Source organism: Amblyomma maculatum, chromosome 6, assembly GCF_055883805.1.
Source record: "Amblyomma maculatum isolate TAMU_Amacu chromosome 6, ASM5588380v1, whole genome shotgun sequence".
Classification (NCBI taxonomy): domain Eukaryota; kingdom Metazoa; phylum Arthropoda; class Arachnida; order Ixodida; family Ixodidae; genus Amblyomma; species Amblyomma maculatum.
In genome coordinates, this window is record NC_139349.1 from 135,125,478 (window position 1) to 135,139,492 (window position 14,015).

The 14,015-nt window shown below is 44.0% G+C and overlaps 1 protein-coding gene across 1 annotated transcript; it reads right to left on the reverse strand.

Moving 5' to 3' along the window:
* Window positions 1–57: 57 nt before the first annotated feature.
* On the reverse strand, window positions 58–13,190 carry LOC146186815 (aurora kinase A-B-like). Its single transcript, XM_084607448.1, has 7 exons — window positions 12,974–13,190; window positions 10,739–10,856; window positions 9,348–9,427; window positions 7,728–7,866; window positions 5,957–6,105; window positions 4,623–4,854; window positions 58–309 (listed from the first exon to the last, which is right to left on the reverse strand). Exons 1-7 carry the CDS (start codon window positions 12,979–12,981, stop codon window positions 205–207), a joined length of 831 nt encoding a protein of 276 aa, XP_084463574.1. The 5' UTR covers window positions 12,982–13,190; the 3' UTR covers window positions 58–204.
* Window positions 13,191–14,015: the final 825 nt, after the last annotated feature.

Consider the following 14,015-nt stretch of genomic DNA (forward strand, 5'->3'; position numbering starts at 1 on the left):
AAACCAACCAAACCATTTTCAAGTGTCTCTTATAACCGAGTCTCTTGTAACCATGTCTCTTGCAACTAGATTTTATTGTATTACAGAAAGAAAAAAAAAGGATTACTTAAAAAAATTTGCACCTCTGCAGTGGTTGTCATGAAATAAAAATGTACGCTGCAGGCTGCCTGTACAATTGTCCCATTCACTCACACACCATACTCTTCACAGAGTCTTGCACTGCACAGTCGTGTCTGCATTGTTGACTATCCAGGGGTGAAGCAGGACCTCATCAAGGGAGATGCGGTCAGCAGGCCGCCTCCTCACCAGCTGTCGCAAGAAAGAGGAAGAAACCGCTCAGTACAGCCACTCTCATATGCTCAAATAAATGTGATCCAGTATTTACAAGAAAAAAAAAAAAAAAAAAAAAAAAAAGCTCACAGATGATGAAACTTTCGAAAGCATGCAACTTCCTGTCAACACGGCCATGCAGCTGAGAATTCACCTTTTCTCACATGTGGCGACCTCTAGGAGGTGGGAAAAATTTCCTATTGTGGGAACTGGCTCAAAACGTGTGTAAGCACTACTGTGCATGCTGCTGCTGGCATAACCCATTTAAGCAAGGCGGCAACTGTATGCCCAAAGTGGCTGACGTGCACCTATGGCCACCGCTTGAGTCAGTCATCAAAATTCGTGCTGCAAGGTCACGGTTTGTTTCCAGCCAGACTGTACAGGAGAAAATTTGGGGGCATTCAGGCTCTGCTTTTAAAATTACCACACAGCAGTTTTAATGACTCCAGTCAGCGGCTCCTTGTTCATGTACACTCAACCCCTCTCTGGCATGCACTCACGCCTCGCTTTCCCCGAAGTGCCAGCGATAATTTCTCTGCAGCACCCAAGCAATACATAATGTTCTTGGTTCAAAATTGCCTCAATTTAGTGTTGCGAGAGATGAAGTTTAATCTCTCGATTGTTGCCTCTTCAATTTCACACACAATTAGTATAATTTAAAGCAAAATGAATATACCAATTATGGTAGCACCTGCCACCATTTAGCTTCAAAAAGAAGATTCTTAATATCCGTCGATCTATTCAGCCATCAATCAATGCCAACTGCACTGGCAGTATGATTCATTAACAATGTCATGACTTATGTCAGTGGGCCATTAAAATCAAACTGCCAAATTATGTGAAAGACCACTTAACGAAGGGAAAAAGCCTATAAATTTCTTTTTCAGTGCAGCTACTTTACATTTCTATCTGCTCCACATGAGACATTAACCCTTTTTATCATTCTAGATTTTTTTGGCACGCTGCTGCCGCCAGGTTTCCAGCTGAAAGAGCTTTAATGTTGGCTCATCAAAAAGGGTATTTGTTTAATGGCCATGTGAAATAGCACAATTCCCTTTACGATCGCAGCTTCCACTGCCGCCCAACAAAAAGTAAGGTACATTTCTATCTGGGTGGCTAAACCAGTCACTATTACAGTAGAATCTCAATTACGCCAACACAGATACCAATTCATAATAAACTGGCCAGTCACTGTGCGCGGTGCGCAGAATTTCGAATGCTCCAAGCATTGTCCCGTACCACAAGGCTGATACCAACGCACATGCCACAACCGCATACTTGATCACCGCGCTACCTGTACATCACTGCTGCAGGGATCACTAGCCACACTGTACACACAAGGAGCAGGGAGCAAAGATGCACGGCTCGCTCATTGCAGTCCACGATCACTAGTAGTGGTGCCCCCCCACATGGGATCAATGAACGGCAGCAAGTGTTCCGCACATTGCCAAAGTTGCGATGACTAGTCGTGCTGTTTATTTATTTATTTATTTCAGAAATACTACCAGCCTTCACAGAAGGCCTTAGGCAGGAGTGGGATTACATGCATTGTTAAAACACACAGCAGAAAAGAAAAACCAGCTTAACAAGAGGAAAAACCTAAGAAATAAAAAATCATCCCGGTGTCGACCTGCCATCAAAAAATGAATTAAAATACTCGCACATCAACACGCTGTTCCTACAGTGAAATTGACCAACGCCAACAGTAACAAAGAAGCACTACATGTGAATATATCAAGAACAATTTTTCAATTTTGTACACAACTCCACAACTGTACACAAGAATCCTTTCATTTTGGACGATGTGGAGTTGCGGATGACAATGATTTTTCTGCGAAGATGTTCATCGGAGAGATTCTAGTACTGTATTTTGCCAACAATGCACATAACTACACTCGTTCCTTTGCAGGGCTCAACTTAATACTTGAGAGAGGGCACAAGGACTGCAATTTGGCTACAAGAATTAAGTGGAAATCTTTGCGTTGCTTTGGGCATTTCTGAGTGCGGGTCTACTTTTTGTTTCTGTAAACTGCTCATTCTCGCCTGCTTTTTCAAACCCAAGGCATTGTGGTGCCATTATTTGTGGCTTGTCACAGAAAACAAAGCTAGTGTCACCCAAATGATTAGACCAGAAGTTTGAAAGCCACTTTTCTAGCACTGTATTTCTTTAGGCAGAGTTTCCATTGCCTCTTTGCCATTCTAAGTGCTGGGGAAGAAGGTGCATGGGAAAAAAAATATTCGGTTATTGTAGCAAAAGCTACATTGGCTACGAACTTGAGATTTCACTGTAGCGGAGCTCCGACAAGGCACAGAAAGACCTTGAGCCGTTGCCTAACAGCCGGCGTAGCTGGCAGACACCGCGCTCGCCGTGGAGCCACCGCCGCTGCTTGGTATTACGCCACACCGCTTGACTCATCTTTGTACTCTCCTTCGCTCGTTTTGCCAGCTGCGTCGCATGCCTGACAGCATGTCTGAGCATTGAATAGGAAAGCTCGCATGCGCCGTAACCACAGGTGCGGCAGCAGTATGGACGGCGACAAGTCTGCTAAGCAGAAGGAGGCCTGGAATCGACATTGGAATGAGATGAAGAGGAAATGAATCACCCAGGAAACAAAGGAACAGCGCGCTGAACGACTGGCTAAACGTCGTGAATATGCTGCCACAAGACTGGCACATTTAATGTCCGCTGTCTCGACCGCTAGGAGCAGAAACAACAGCTGAAGGAGAGACTCGAGTCCTGCTTCACTGAAGACTGCCAGTGATGAACGATGAAATGCGACCAAGACACTTCAGCAGGCTCAAGAAATCCAAGAACAACAAGCCTTTCGCCTAGATAGGCGTAAGAGTGATGCGGCCCGAGAGGCACGTCAGACCGCCAGTGCATTGGACGAGGAAGAAGTTGCTCGATGTAGAACAGACAATGCGATTAGACTAGCCTTAGCCTTCGCAACATATATCCTGGCATAGCCGAACTAAGCCACTGCCAATTTCTTCAGTAGGCTAAACCATGGTCCACTGGGGTTATTTGCAACACTTTCAAGCATTTTGTATCAACATGAAAGGTACGTGGACTGCCCCGAGAGTGTGCTTTCGAGCGCTCTTAACAGGACAGCACCTCCAGATTTTCTGCAGCTTTAATCTGCAGAACTACTGGCTGTGCGGGCAATCAGCTTCAGACACTGACAAAGTCAAATTCATTGCAGCCATGCCTCTGCCATCAAACAAGGACTGCAAAGATCGTTAGGAATAATACCTTATTTGATGAACTATCTCTTTTTGGCAACTATGAGCGCTGTGTGTCAGCACCTCAACATAGATGTAGAGTGGCAATGTACAAGCCAGCATACAAAGACTTTCAAACTCACCAAACCAAAGCTCACAACAGCATCTGCACTGCGTTACTTTGACCACTCTATGCTGATCGCAACTTGGACAGATGCCAGCTTGTAAAGCTGACCAATCCTCTGACCACAGTGCCACCCCACAACCAACGAGTTGTTGATGAGCTTCCTAGGAAATTATCACAAAGCTCAAAACTATACTACTCCAATGAAGCACCAGAAACTTCTTTGACAGCACAGCACAAGTATGCAGATAGCTGCATTCACGCATTGTAGAGTCTTGAGAAGCATCAACCTATTTGGGCTAAACATAGGAATACCTGGCAAAAGGCAGGTGTCATTCAGGTTGGTCCTCAACCGAGGCATTACACAATGTTCATCTTAAGCCACATGCTCAGCAGATGACTACATAGTGGATGGACTTGGGCCAATCACATGTGCTGATATGCTACAGATCACAGCAATCCGGAAGAATCAAGACACGCTTTGGCAAATACGACATGTGATGGAAGAATCATCCATCCACATGCCAGGCACCAGCAATGTACTACATCAGAAGGGGTTTTGTGCTTGCCATGACTACATTCATTACTTAAAATGGTGGCGTGTCACATATTGTTATTAGTGTTCTCTACACATCCTCTCAAAAATAAAGGCTAAGCCAGTCGAGGCTGGCAGAGCCTTTCTTTGCACAGTGTGCATCTCGTGAATTAGGCAGCACATAATGGCCACAAATAACACAAACACTGCGACACCTGTCACTCTGGGCCTTGCTTTGACCTACATATTTTACTACTAGGCACGTTCCCACTGGCATGCCATTGGGATATTCTGCCCGGTTAGATGTGGTTATGTGCTAGCTTGGTTTTACCAAAAGGCCCTGTCATCATGTCTGTGCACTACCAATTTTTTGCATAACTAGCCATCTGGCAGAGTGGAATTGTTCCTCACCTTTCCAATAATGTCGCGGGCATCGGCGCTGACATATGGTGGAAATTGGACATTGCAGTCACGAATACGCCGGTATGTCTCCTGGGTGGTGGGTGACTCAAAGGGTGGCTTGCCTACCAGGAACTCGTAGATGAGGATGCCCAAGGCCCAGTGGTCGACCTTCTCATCGTACACTGTGCCCTCGATCATTTCTGGTGGCAGGTAGTCCAGTGTGCCACACATGGTCGCCCGCCTGCAGCCGCAGGAACCCACACTTGAGCACTGGCTTACCACACAAGGTTACACTGGGGCAGACTGCTTGCTATCAGATTCAGAAGACGCACTTTTTGACAGGAAGCAGGTTTAGGCATGAAGGAAAATGTAGCTGAAAGAATGAAAAGAAACTGACAGCCTATATTGCCAACTTTCAGCAAGCATGATAAAAATACTAGAAAAAAAGTACTGGGCATCTAGATGGCTGACACAGACTGACAGAAAGTTTTCAAGTGGGTGCACCATACATACAACATCTTGTGGGAAAAAAAAAAAAAAAGCCTTGCAGGAGGAGCCTTTTGTAAATGCTGTTTACAACAGTTCAAAGTGTCATTCTTCGATTCCAAATCAAACAATGCACACCAAAAGCCATTAGAAATATTTTAAAGATGCAATAAAATTCGTTCCGAGCTTGTCCTTTTATCTCAAAAAGTCTGTCTACGTGCTCGGAGCATTCTTGTTAGCTTCAAATAGAATGTCTTGAGTGACCGATTTCCTTATTCAAACTGAATTTGCATTTGCAGTCCGAGCAGTCCTCGACAATTTTTCAGGATCATATAATTTGAACTTTCATGTACAAATTCAAACGGTCTGCTGAAGTTTGAATTGACAAGCTTTTACTGCAATGACTCAATCTTTAGGCACCTCATGCCATTAGGGGATGTGTGCAAATGAGCTACCACAGTACATTGAAAATTAAAGCAATGACGTGTGCACCTCACCAATCGGGCAAGGCTTGATTCACGACTTAAAGCTCTGACGTGCAAAACAAATGTTATAGGCTATGACAAAGGCCGCACGGAAGACCTCCAGGCTTATTTCAACCCCCTCGATTTCTATTAGGAACTGTGGGGGTAAGCAATCTTCCACTTTGCATAACTCAAAATGCAGCAGCCACGAGTGTGGATGAACCCACGAGTTAGTGTGCTCACAACAGCTTGACCACTGAGCTGCTGTGCCAGGTGCTCAACAGAGAAAGCAAATATTTACACAAAACAAGGCTGGAATGCATTTCCTTCTGCATTCACTGCTCCTGTAGGTATAAAGAGACTGGCAGAACAAAAAGCAGTTGGCCCACTTGCCTGGACGAAGGTGCATGCACAGACCAGCCAAAGTCTGCAATCTTGACATCACCATTGATTCCCAGGAGCAAGTTCTCAGGCTTGATGTCCCTATGGATGACCTTCTGGGCATGGCAGACCTTCAGGGCATTGCACAGCTGGTACACATACTGCAAAGGAGGGCAACAGGTCCACAGGCACAGAGTTATAAACAAGAGCAAGGCAAGCACCGTAGAAGTTGGAGTCAAAGAAAAATGCGCAAGCACTAATGATAACAATCCGGATTACTAGAATGCATTTTGTAATGACTAAGTAAAAAAGAAATTTATTGACAGTCCCTAAATCCATTTCATATCCTGGTCATGTGAGCTTGGTCAGCGTAAACTCTGGAACTAAACTTTCTCACCCTTACTTATCTTCTTGCATTGAACATTTCCCCAGCTCTAATTTTAAACAAAAGTGTTTGCACTCAACTACACATGGCTTATGAACCACAAACAAGAAGAAGAAGCAAGTGTATTGACCCGACTTCAGATATAACCACATTTATGACTCCGACGCCTCGGTGGACCTATGGTGCGCACCAAGGGCGCTTTCACGCAAGAATGGGATCACTGGCATCAAAAGGCTCTGCAATGTTGCCATATACTTAAAAGTCTCATTATGGAGAAACAAAATTGATTGCGACAGCAGTCACAGCTGCACAAACACTTCGTATTGTTAGTGCACAATTAACACAGCTGCACAATTAAGCCCAGTGCCTGTTGATGTGACTGACTTCTCACACAGATTCCATCACTATATTCACCCAAATAACTTCTTTACAAATGTTGCTATGATCCTACTGTGAGAAACCAAAGCAGTTCTTTGGGAACTGAAATTTAATTTCATCCTCACACTAGCACTAAATTTCACAATACTTATTGTACGAAAACCAGTACACACAGCTACATTTCCACACCACATCCCAACTACTGCAAAAGCATTAATTTCTGTTCCCGGCCCGAACACAACACACGGCAATACACAGCATTGCATGTGGATAGTATGGAGTGCTGCCATTCACTGCGCGTGCAGTCATCACCATCCAGACTGTCAATTAAAGCAGAAGAGCATCGCTGAATATCTCTCCAATCATATCTGTCCAGAGTGCCAGCTGCGACCTACTTACCCACACTTCTTCATTGCATCTGCACCCCCTCCCCCCCCCCCCGCTCAGTTAATTCTCTGCCACCCCTGCTACGCTTGCCTTCCTTTTGAAAACAGTCCATTACCCTCACTCAAAGTCCCCTTGGGGAGGGCTTGTAATGCCCTCCCCAAGCCCACTTATTTTAGATTTCGACCAGTTTATTAACTTCCCGACCCCATGATACTCTCCTCCTGCTTCTTCATGAGATCCCCATCTTTTCCATAGCGTAGCTCACAGAGTCGGTCTCAATTTATCAAGTTTAATCCTTTTAGTTGGCTTCGCATTTCCGCCCTATAAGCAAGTACTGGTAACATACAGTTGTTATGCACTAGTGCAGTTGTAAGCATAGTTACACAGTTCCACAATAGAGAGGGCATTGCACACCCAGCTGAGTTAGGCTGTGATCCAGCAAATAAGAACCCCCCTCCGCAAGTCTAGAACGAGGCGGCTGGACAGACAGACAGTGCCGAGAATGCATCTGGGCAAAAATTGTTGATTGTTATTTTAAATAAACCAGCTTCGTTTATAATAGAATGGTGCCTCAGTGGGACCGCCTCGAAGACATCACAATGGGAAGGAGTGCAGAGTAGGCAGGACGCTCACCGTGGCAGCCCTCCGGTCAGTGAACCTTCTTGCTTTTGTAAGGTGGCGGTACAGCTCCCCCTGGGGCGCATACTCCAGGATGAGGTAAACCCGAGTTTCATCGTGGAACCAGTTATACAAGCACAAGATGTTGGGATGCCTGCATCAAGGACACAATGGGTATTAAGGAAATGCACTACTTTGCAAAAAATCATCAGCCTGACTATACCCACTGCAGGGAGAAGGCCTCTCCCATATTCCTCCAACTAACCCGGTCCTGTGCTAGCTGCATCCACTTGACCCTTGCAAACTTCTTAACCTCATCCATCCATCTTTCTGCTGCCCCCTGCTACGCTTTCCTTCCCTTGGAATCCAGTTTGTTACCCTAAGTGACCATCGGTTATCCTCTCTTCGCACTACATGTCCTGCCCATGCCCATTTCTTTTTCTTGATTTCCACTAGGATGTTAGTAACTCAAGTTATTTCTCTGACAAACGCTGCACGCTTTCTATCTCTTAATCTCTTAAAAATCTTTTTTAAAAACAATCACACGCATAATGCCTACAGCTAGAAAACCTTACTATGGGCCCAGCCTTGGCACTGGAACTGTGTTCAGCTGCAGCAGCAATGCTATTCCTCAGAAAAACTAGTAATTGATAGCACCATGTGGCAGGCTTAATGCAACTGGCATGGGAAAAACAGCGCACCCTTAAGACAGAGAAAGGTAGAACGACGGCGCTCTGCTGTCCTATCTTTCTCTGTCCATGTCTTAAGGGTATGCAGTCTTTTCCAAATATGAATTACCAGCTAGCCCATTCTACCACCCTTGCAAGTTAATAGAACTGTAGAGTTAAGCATAAACAGCACTACCATCACTGGAGAAGGCAACAAGGAACTTTTGGGCGCTGTTCACGCACCATTATGTTAGACTCAAACTTCAACAACCAAACATTTTCCCCGTGATAAATATTGATAATTTCCAGCTTGTAAAAAAAGTGACAACACCTGGGCCAAAGTTGCGAAATAAGTGAATCAGTAGTGTCATATGGTGACTGTATCGATAAGCAAAGCACTTTTAAAAGGATTTGTGGAACTAAATGAAACAAAAGCACCAGGCATGTCTGCTCTGAACCCTGCCAAAATGACATAAAATTCGTGGTATCTGCTGCTGTGACTTAAGAGAGATTTGAAAATGCGTTTTTTTTTTCAACAGTGTTAATTAATAAAGAAGCTAACAACAGTTTTTCACCTTGCTTTCCTTTGTGCCAATTTTATTTAAACACGGTGCACGATATGGCTTGAAGCAGACACAAAATAAATGAATGAAAAATCGGCACATGTATGTTGCAGTGAAAACAGGAAGGTTGAACAAGTGGGAGCTAGGAGAGCGAGGAAGAAGCCTGTCAGCAGGTATAAAAAAAAAAAAAAAAAAGGCAGAAAAGGAGGGGGGGTTTAACTAGAGCTTTCAGCCCTTATAAAAGCTGCTGCAAAGTTGAACAAAATGGCTATCAGACTAAGAAAAGCAAGTGGTGCAGGGACCTTCATGCATTATGTGCCATGCAGTACGGTATGAAATTCTGATATCCACCCTTATTCAACTCCTTTTGCAGATGATGCACATAGGAAGTGCAGCAGCCTCACCTGAGGTGAGACTGAATCTCTATCTCCCTCCGCAGCTGGTGCTCCACACTGTTCTTCTGCAGCTGAGACTTAAACATCACCTGCACAGACATTTTAACGAGTCAGCACTGAAACCCCCATGTGGCAAAAATCGCTCCGAAGCCTTGGTTGGCAGGTGAGCAAAGAGGGTAAATCTCTTCACCACTTTAAGGAGAGGAAAGAGGGAAAAATGGATGAAAAAGAGGGTGAGAAGTAAAAAGTAGCAGGTAGCAAAGTGGAGATTGTGCACAACTTGTCACACTGCGATTGACCAACTGGATCATGTTACCTGGTCACATGGTCTGAACCTTTCAGCGGTAGTGGCCTGGCTACCCCATCCCGTGAGAACACTAATACCAACACATGCTCTGCCAACCAATAACATTCACCATCTGCACTTTTTTTCACACAGTATATTTGTTTCACGGGGACTCTCCTCTGTGGGCAAAAGGCATCGACAAAGTGCGCCATAAACAAGAGGCTTAAGTCACTAGTGGCTGCCAGCAATGTTAACGCTGCATTGATATATGTTCTACTGGAAAAGCTCATGCAGTCTCTCCCGCTGGAAAAAGCAGATAGTGACCATCAGACTTCAGGCACAAAAAAAAACAGAGGCCAGAGGGTGCTCATAACACCATCAGAGTTGATAACTTACACAATTTTAAGCTACTGCAAAGAATTTACTTTTCATCGGCTTCAGTCGACGAGTGTTATTCCACTTTCATATCTCTGGACACATGTCATACATACTAACATAAACACAAGATGTTCTAATACATGGGATATACCACGGTTTCCGCACTAATCATAAACTACAGATGCTTTCCTACAACCCACCCAATAGTTTAAACATGCATAAAAACACAGTAGAATACAAGAAAGCTGAGCTTTGGAAATATCTTGAAATGTGATTGTGTTTTTACTGTAATCCTCATCTGGTTTTCTGTAATATTTCTGCTAAGCATATATATCACACTATTTTTGTTCATTTCCACACCCTATGTAGAATGTTATAGTTTTTTTGTCGCATTGTATGTATTTTTGCAAGTGTGATTGACTAGCACATTTCCTTTTCAATTTATATGAGTCTATTGTGCATGTGATTGACGTTTACATTTCCTTACTCGTATACTACTTCATGCAAGGGTGCCAGGGCCCCGTCAAGCAGTTTTCCACAGCTTTTAGTTCTGGCTTCTCGTTTTCTTATGGGAAAGAAATAAAACCTGACTTGAGCTTATGCAATGAATAGGTGAAGTGCTAGTATCCCCTCGCTACTTGAATTTGATGTGTCCTTGCACCAACATCCACTGGATGTTCTGAAGTTGCATACACACATAACACATGTAAAGTCTCTTGATACTTGTGCAGCTCACCTTAAGAGCCACGATGAACTTAGTCCGCTTCTCTCGGGCAAGGTACACATTGCCAAACTTGCCCTTGCCCAGCGGCCGGCCAATCTCAAAGTCTTTGAGAGACCACTCCTTGACATCCCTGCAAGTTGGAAATGAATACAGACAATATGAAACAGTGTGGAGCCGAAAACAAAGACAAAAGGAATATACTAACACACAGCACTAACTTTCAACAAAGTTTTATTAGTGAAAAAATCCAGTTCTTATACCAGCCATTTCATCAACAAATGCCATCACATTCAACACTGGATATCATTTAACAACTCACAGGCATCTCTGTTCCTGGCCTAACTATCCCCCAAGTCCCAGTTCCTATATGTTGTGTCAAAGCACCCGAGTATCTACTCGATTACACTGGGCTAGACGTACAGCAATATGATTATCTTGTCATTAGACCGTACAGGCAAAAAACGATGCAATCTCACGATTTCAAAGGCAGTGCTGGACTGAATTTGCAAAAGACACAGTCGAGCTCACTTCACTGTGACGCAGACTCTGTAGATTGTATCCAAAGTTCGTAGCAAGTGGACTTTTCCTATTTCAGCCAAAAAATGCGAAGTTCTACAAAAATAGCATTTATTTCTTTAAAATGTCACTTGTGAACATCTTTCTTTAAAGCACACTATCACGCCACTTTCCAAGCTCTGTAGCATGATTAGATGCACCCAGCCAAAATATTTCCCTGGGACCAGCCGCTTCATGAACACAGGTAGTCATCCACATCTTCAATTTTTAATGAGGAAGCAGTGGCAAATTACCACAGCACACGCATGCACAGAATGTAATACATGTCTGCTGCATCCGGGTGACAGCAGCTCGGAAGGTGGAAATCTGATGAAGGCATGCCTTATTACTAGTATTATGCCCTAATATCAGTGGTGGCGTTTGATAATTGGCTGTGTGCAGCAATTTCCCTTTTCAATGCTGCTTCTTTCTTGTGCTTATTATTTTCATACCATAAGAGATAATTCACCCAACTGGGTACATGCATGCACCGGTTAACCTTGTGGCCTGTTTATCGAAGGGTCGACAGACACTTTCTTTGGGGGAACAGGAGGGGTCTGAAAGATGCTGTTTCGTCTTCGCATTGGCTGGAAACGTGTTTTTTGACTGTGGTGGTGAGACTCTGCGTGTCTCAGGTGGTCATAAATGAGGCACTGCTACGGTTGTTCAATTTCATCAGAGATGGAGTGCTATAGCCCTAATACATATTGTGATTGTAGCTGCACTGATAAGCAAGTGTTTGTTATAACTGTTGCCAATATAAATGGGCTCAACTGTATGTCTATTACATGACCACCTTACACGTTTATTGAGTAGTCTGTTACAGCTCTGAAAAGGAATGGCTGGTTACACAGCACTGAAATATGGGTAGCCCACTGTAGCACATCCCGGCGCGCAAAGAGCTTGCCCTGGAGCCATATCATGCTGCTACAACCCTGAATGCTGCACAAGCACCCCAGCATACTGAATGTGGGGACACAAATTTCAGGAAGGCTTATTTGTCACTTTCATAAAGAAAGCAGCACAACTACAACACATTGCACGCATATTTCTTTGCCCATTACATTTTGCAGATCCATTTTGTATTTTTTTTAAACAGAGTAGCAGCTCAGCTGCATGAGTGTACCGTCAAATAAATTTGGTCGCGAGCACAGCGCTTGCAGCGCATTCTTGATTCTGTCCTCGTCTGTGTGCATTGGCTGCCATCTTTCCAAAGAATGGAACTGAAACAAGTGGTTCTTATTCCACCAACAGCCAGAATTTAGGCTGAAATTCTTGCACTAATGTCTGACTGGTTCCTTGGGCTGGAAGGAGAAAGATTCGCTTTTTGAGATACCCTCGTCTGTTGCCACTGCTTATTTTGGTTGAAGCCAAAATACTAGTCAAAATTTAGAAGATATCAATCCACGCAGGTTGACAAGATCAAAAATTGGAACGAAGGAATGATAGTTCGCGCTAGGTGCGTCAAAATGTTCACTTAAGCAGTGGCCCACAGGCCGAGCGTGAGCGCTTCAGATGAAACCGCTTGTTTAGACACGCCCCTTGCGTCGCTAATTTTACCAAGTTCGCGAGCAGGAGCGCCGAAACCTCCGCAGAAAAGGCATGTTACAGACACGTACAGACGTACAGGCCAAGTAAAGACACCGTTTTCTTGAACGCGGGCTCGAGCTAATTCAGTGGAACAATACTCACATGACCATGTTTAGGGACACCGAAAACCGTTAAGAGCCGTGAATCGGGCCAGCGCCTCCTCTAATCGGGCCTCAAGAGCAACACGTTGGCTGAGGTATCCTAGAAGGCTTTGCAGTCTTTTGTCACTGAATGCCCACCCGGTCACCCGGTGCTGCGAACGAATGACACTGACGGACTGATCGCAAAGCCAAAGCGTTGCTCACCTATTTGAATTCGTGGACGCGCGGCTGCGGAAATGCGCCGCTTGGGAACGCGCTCATCGGACCATCAGACCAATCGAACTTGCTTTTGTCTTAACGATAAAACAAAAATGAATGCCCATAAATTCACCTGCTTTTTAAATTTTAAACAATAAAAAAAAATAATAATTTTGCCCATGTTGAGTTGTTCTTGAAAAATAAATATTTCTTTTTTATTTACCGAGTAAAGCAATTTCGGTTCCAGTTTTCTGCTTCGCGCTAGCGTACAATGCTTCGTTATTCGGCCAGCAACCGATTTGAAAGTCGGCGTTTCGAGCCTTCTCGATTAAAAAAAAAAAAAAAAAAAATGATTTTAACGAAAGCAGACATGCAGCGAGCTGTGAGTATATGGATGAAGGAGAGAGTGGAATCCCTTCTACCAAAGTGTTGTCGTGGGCTTTGCGTTGCGCGCCTCCAAGCGATGTGCAGTCGCTGCGGCCGCGATTGTACTAGAGCGGGTATACAGCGGGTTGAAAAATCAGATGCGTGTTGTAGAATGCTTCTCCCAGCTAAACCTCTGAATTCTTGTAGCTAAAATTTCACACAGAAATAACACTTGGTCGCCATTATTTTTTTCTTTTATATCAAACTTGTTTGAGTACGTACTGCTTCATTCGATCAGAAAAAAACAGGTAAAAGGTTTTAAAAGTGGGATTAAATGTAGGGTTTTAAAAGTGAAGCGACTGTGGTGGCGGCGAGTCTAAACAAGCATCAACTAAAGTCATGAGTCATGATTATAACTATGACTCATAATTACGGGTAATACTTTTACAAACACTGTAAAATGCTGAGTTATGCAATGT